Source organism: Globicephala melas, chromosome 1 (genome assembly GCF_963455315.2).
Source record: "Globicephala melas chromosome 1, mGloMel1.2, whole genome shotgun sequence".
NCBI classification, from domain to species: Eukaryota; Metazoa; Chordata; class Mammalia; order Artiodactyla; family Delphinidae; genus Globicephala; species Globicephala melas.
In genome coordinates this window covers 158,885,108-158,891,282 of record NC_083314.1, presented here as the reverse complement: position 1 = coordinate 158,891,282, position 6,175 = coordinate 158,885,108, and the positions used below count along the sequence as shown (strand labels likewise).

Below are 6,175 nucleotides of genomic sequence, written 5' to 3'. Positions count from 1 at the left end.
TAATTTTAACATTTATTGGTTTCCTTTGATTGCCTCTGGTCCAGTTTTGGAAGGCCTCTCTGGGTTCTTCTGGCGCTGTTTCTGGCTGCTGCAGCTGCAGCTTTTAAGGCCCTTTTTTGCTTCTTCAGCTTTTGAGCCTCTTGGAAAACCTGGGGATGAGAGAGGGCAGGAAAAAACTTTGTAATGCTATGCAAAACCTCAGACTTCGAGCATCTGGGGTGGGAAGTGACTCCCCCCGATGGTCACCCTAGCCTTTCTCTATGGGCTTCGTGCCCTGGGAGCCACCTCAAAGCCTCGGGGCCAGCTCCACGCCTTGCTCAGAAACAGACGACCCCTCCCTTATGCTCTCCCCACCACGGTCCTGGAGTGGGGCAACCAAAGCAGCAGTCCCGACTCGTACCCGAATGCACAGGGCCTTCTTGGTCACCCAGCGGCGGTGGGCTTTCCGGTAGTACAGAGGGGGAAAGGTGTACTCAATCCCCAGCTCCCTGCACGTCTTCTCAAAGACAGCATAGTTGGTCTTGCGGAGGTTTTTGAGCATCTTTTTCCTCTGGTCAATGCTCATCAGTAGATAGCGCTTGTGGGCTTTGTCCTGTACGAGAGTTGGTATTACTTTGAGTATTATGTAAATAAGTGCTGTGCCACTTCACAGTAGCAAAGGATGGTCATTTTACCCTGGCAATGAAACTTCCCCACAATCTTAGGCAAATATTAGTGCAACTCTGAGGTAGGCAGTGTTACTGTTATTCCCATTTTACAGATGGGAAAATAAAGGCTCATAGATGTTAACTGATTCATTAAAGGTTCTAGAACTGCTGGGTCGGGACCTTGTGTTAGACCCTGAATCCAGGTCTAGTGGTCTGACTCCACATCTCATGCTCTTTCCCCTGTACCACCCACTCAGCCTCTGCACAGCTCAGCAAACTATCAGCTGGGGTGGAGAGGAGGGAAGGCTTAGGAAAACCCCTGCCCTCAGCCAGGCACTGCTCCCTCAGTGGGGCTGGCATTCCATACTCCAACTCTGATCTCCAAGGAACAGCTCAACTAGCTTCAGGGAACACTGAGGTGCTAGGTGTGGAGCTGGGCCAGTCTGTGTTCACAACTGTGTGTTTATTAAAAATACCAGCAATTGCCTAATTATAGCAGCTCTGTGTCCGACACTGTGCTGAGATCCAGCAGAATGGTTAGGAGTGTGGGCCCTGGAGCAAGATCACCAAGTTTCAAGTCCTAGCACATCATTTCCTAGTGGTGTGCCTGTGCCTGGAGGGATAACTTCATTATGCCAGCCTAGCTCATTCTTCTGTACAATGGGATACAAAGACAAGTATAAAGGTTAAATGAACTGATGCATGTGAAGTATTTAGCATGAGGCCTAAATACTTTATATGCGTCATGTTGGCTGCCATTACTTCATACAGTCCTTGCAATCCTGTCGGTGGGTACTATTATGATCCCCGTTTGACAGACAGGAGAATTGAGGCTTGGACATGTAACTTCCCCAGGGCCACACAGCCAGTTAAGTGGCAGTGGCAGAGCTGGGATTTGAACTTGGGGCAATCTGACTCCATGCACGCATTCAACAACTATTTATTGAGCGCCCACTATGTGCCACACGCTGTGCCCTTGCTTTGAAGTTTGTGTTCTTGACCATTAGTGACACTCAGCACTGTCCTGTAAGGCTCCCATTTCACCCCTGGAGGTGGAAGGGAAGTGTGTTTCCCACCGCAGCTGAGGGGTGGGTGCTCTGCTGCTCTAGCCACCTGGCTTCTCAAGCTGTTTCTCTGGACCCAGAGCCCATCAGTGCTCAGGCTCCTCTCCCCCAGCTAGCCGTGAGTGAGGCCCAAGGGTTACCTTTCGATGTTTCTGCATGTGTGCTTCATAACTGTGGATCTTGACAGTCAAGGCAACAACTGAAACCACAAACCACAGAGGATGAGAGCCGGGCACACAGGAAGGAAGAGCCAGACCCTGGTTATGTTTTAAGACCTCAAGGAAGGGCTTCCCTGGTGGCACAGTGGTTGAGAATCTGCCTGCCAATGCAGGGGACACGGGTTCGAGCCCTGGTCCGGGAAGATCCCACATGCCGCGGACCAACTAAGCCCGAGCGCCACAACTACTGAGCCTGTGTGCTACAACTACTGAAGCCCCCGTGCCTAGAGCCCACGCTCTGCAAAAGAGGGAAGCCACCACAATGAGAAGCCCGTGCACCGCAACGAAGAGTAGCCCCCGCTCACCACAACCAGAGAAAAGCCCACGTGCAGCAACGAAGACCCAACGCAGCCAAGAATAAAATAAAATAAATTAAAAAAAAGAAGACCTCAAGGAATAACAATCACCAAAGCTCTTGTACACCTCTCTATCACTCCCAGAGCACTCTGAACTTCAAGATCTCAAAAGCCTTTGGATTATCTTTCCTTTAGAAAGCAAAGTATAAGGAAGGGAAGTTCCTTAATCTTATGAAGGTATCATCCCCAAACCCCAAATCCCAAATCAGCATTCTTAATGGTAAAACTTTAGAACATTCCTGTTAAATTCAGGAATTAGTCTGGGATGGCTGCTGTCACGGTTTATGATTCAATACTGCCCTGGAGGTCCTCACCAATGTAATAATTTAAGATCCCAAGACTGTCAAGGGTCTCCTCCTTGCCTCTTCCCTTCCAGCTGCCATCCTTATCTCTGTGTTTTCATTAATGAGTTTTCAGAATTATCAGCTCCCACTCATCTCCTAAAGCCCCAGAATATTCTTCCCTCAGCTATCCTCTTATTTAGCTCAAACCTATATTGCAAAGGCAAAAGCAGAAGGTGGCCCCAAGGAGAGGCTGTCACTACAGCAGGCCCTTGCCGTACACACACTGAGCTCTGGGAACACTGCAGAGAGTGCAGTGGGAACGCTGGCCCTGACCCCATGCCCTTTCACACCACCTCAGCTGCAGAGTGGAGACAGAGACAAGCTCTGGTTCCTGAGGAGCTTGGCCTGAGCTCATACAGAGGTAGGTACGAGGCAGGACCTGGGCGCTGACTACAGCATCAAGGATAGAGTCCAGTTTTCACTGTCCTTGGTCCTTCCCGTCTCTCCCTTTACCAAGCCACATCTAATACCAGCGTATCTGCAGGTGAGGGGCCTGGATTAAGTACCAGCTAGCAGACTCCCCTGCACCCCGACCCCCCCAGGGCCCCCCGACCAACTTCGAGCCTCCAGGGAGCCGGCGTCCTTAGGGTTTTCCACGACCTTGTTCATCAGCTGCTCTTTCTTGACTTTTAGCTTCTCTTTCTGTTGAAGACAGAGACCGAGAATCTGTGAGGTCTGCCCCCTGTAAGAACTTGCCCTCATACCTCCAGGGCCAGGGCCACAGTCATAGCAACTAGGCCATAAGGCTCAGGGCGTGACTTTACTCTGCTCATCAGGGTGTGGCCTCTGGCCAACCACATGGTTGTTCACATCTAGGTGAGCCCAAGGCCAATGCCACTGACAGAAGAATGTTGGATGAATGTCCCCAAACCGTGCTCACTCATTCAGGCATTAGATCTTTATCGAGTACCTACTGTTTGTCAGGTGCTAAGGGTACAATGGGAAACAAGACAGTCCTGGCCTTGGAGGTGCTCAGTCTGGGGGTATTGACAAGTGGATATAGAATGAGAGTGGGATAAGTGCTGTGACTTGAGAAGCATGGGCTGGGAGGTGTTACCAGGGTAGGAGAGAATCTCAGAGGAGAGGACTGAGAGAGGCCAAGCCTTGGCAAAGGCCACTCACCTGGTTGGCCATTTCCAAAGATAAGAGTTTTTTCACGACATCATCAACCCTGTGGAAAAACCACAGCAATGAGAGACAGGTGTCGGCAGGGGTGGTGGGTGGGAAGAAGGAAGGGGAGCAATGCTGTTTTCATTTTAGTTTGAAAACCAAGGATGAGTGAAAATTTCTTTTACAACATGAGTCTCTCTGGAAGCGGGGTGCCATTTCTCAGGGATTCAAAGTCAGCACAGATCTGATTTGCTGTGCTGTGAACACGGAATGATGTGATAACTACAGAAAATTGGGGCTGTCAGCTCAAGTGTTTCAGGTTTGTCACAGGGAGAGCAAAAAGAGGATTTCCATTTTAGCTGGAATATGGTTCAATCTCTCTTGAGACACTTCAATTCTACAATCATTGTTTTTTTCTCATGTCACACTGCACAGTGGGAGGGACTGGAGGGACTGCCCAGCTCCCACTGCACAGGACAGGGGCTGAGCAGAGGATCCTGGTTTTGGTATCTTTCAGCCCTGGATTCAAACTCCAGCTCTGCCCCTTAGGAGCTGTATGACACTGGGCAGTCTGACAATCTACAAAATGGGGACACTATTTCTTCCCTCACAGGATCAAGAGATGAAAGATTTCTACAAACACCCGTGAGGCACGGTGCCTCCTTGGTATCTCATGGTAGAGGGTCTTTACCCAGAGCACAAAAATGGCAAGCAGGTGTGCTCCATGTGCCCCTGCTGCCCACTCATCCTCACCATTCCTGGGCTTCTATAGTTCTCTGCCCTGTTCCATAGTCAAGCTGCAGATACGTCAAGCATCTACCTCGAAGCCCCCTCCTTGCCAATCCTCCCAGGGCCCCCTGCCTCATCAAAGAGATTTCTTCCTGCTTACTTCTCAATTCCGGGGATGTCCTGGTAGTCCTTGAGCAGCATAGAAGGGGGTGGGTCATCTTCATGGCTGGGCTGGACTGTCAAGTGGAGGGATGGAAAACACCCAGAGTCAACTCTCACTGCCCATCCTCCCAGACTTGGCTCTTCTCACCAACTCTGTCAGAGACATCCACGGTCTCAAGCAAGGCACTGGGTAACCCCGGGCTCAGTTTCTCCTCTGCAAATCCTGTGGGCCTCTGCCTTGATATTTCATGCTGGGAGTAGGTGGCCTTTCCCAAGACCCTGTACTGTGCCTGCACTTCTCACACACCTGTCTGGCTCTACAGTTATCAGACGTCCCGCTAGGATGGGTGCTCCTGTGGACGGACTGAGGTCGACTCCCTTTGAATCCCCCATGTCTGGTCTGCGGCCCAGCACAGCATAGACGCCCAACTAATGCGCGCTGGCTAACTGCATGAATGAAATAAGGGGCTTGAGAAGGGACCCTGAACTTTAAGATGCCTGAATTGTAGACACCAAATAGAGATCAAAGGAAACCCTCAGGCTTGGAGTGTGCTTGTAGATGAGGGAGAGGCATAGGAGACGGAAATTTGTCTTCTCCAGCCAGCCCCTGCTCTGCCGCTATGCAAATAGTACTAACTAAATAACACTAAGATTTAGTAAGAGATCTGAACAACTATGCAGACTGCCTGGGAGTGGGAAACCGGGCCCTCCCCCTCGGAAGGGCGGACACGAAGCGCTATATCCCACCCTCCACCTCCCCTCCTCTTGCCCTTCATGCAGGCTCCAGGCCCACGGCTTTGTCATAAGGTGGGCGTGGGCTTCTTCGCAGGACCTCCGCCCCCCCCCCCGTCCCCCGCATCCCCGTCCCCCCCAGTGGCTCCACGTAGACACCTCTGTCCCCTTGGCCACCCCAAACTTTCCAGGCAATCTAATCTCTCTTCCGCCCCAAATCCCACCCAAGAGCTCCTACCTGGTTTCTGGGTGGCATATCCGCGGGCGGCCCGGAGGATGAAACCTACACAAAAAAGGGTGGGGGCTGAGGACATTCTCCTTCAACAGTCCAGCCTCGATTCTCGTCTACGGCCCTTGCGTTACCCTTCTTCCAAGGTCTTGGCCTCTCTGCGAGGACCACAGTCCCATTTCTTCCGCACCCCGAATACCCCATGTCTCTCCCACCGCGCCTTACTTGTTCCCCACCCACCACTCTTTCTCCTGCCGCTACACTCCGCCCCCCCTCCCCCCAACCTCTTCCCGCGTACCCTCTATCTCCGCCGAACCCCATTTCCCTACTTCCGCTGTCCGGCTTCTCAGCTCCTTACCTCCAGGACGTGAGGGAAGGTCCCGCTGGACGGAGAGAAGCTTGGCGCACCCTCCGCCCGGCAGCCCGAGGACTGGGGCCTGGGTCACTGCCTGGGTCCGAATCGAACTCAGCGCCCTCCACGCCGCCCTCAGCATGGTAGCTTCTCACCCCCGAGGGGCCCGCCCCACGGCCGCCGTCGCCTTCGCGGTACGGACTTGGTTTAGGGCGCCGCCATATTGGCTCAG

At 52.3% G+C, this 6,175-nt stretch overlaps 1 protein-coding gene across 1 annotated transcript; it reads right to left on the bottom strand.

Annotated features, from left to right (window-relative positions):
• Nucleotides 1-6,175, bottom strand: MRPS15 (mitochondrial ribosomal protein S15). The gene is given in 9 exon segments (XM_030869118.2): nucleotides 1-84; nucleotides 87-149; nucleotides 401-592; nucleotides 1,852-1,910; nucleotides 3,187-3,271; nucleotides 3,752-3,800; nucleotides 4,629-4,704; nucleotides 5,601-5,645; nucleotides 5,950-6,175. Coding segments are annotated over 9 exon segments (777 nt in total). The 5' UTR covers nucleotides 6,086-6,175; the 3' UTR covers nucleotides 1-12.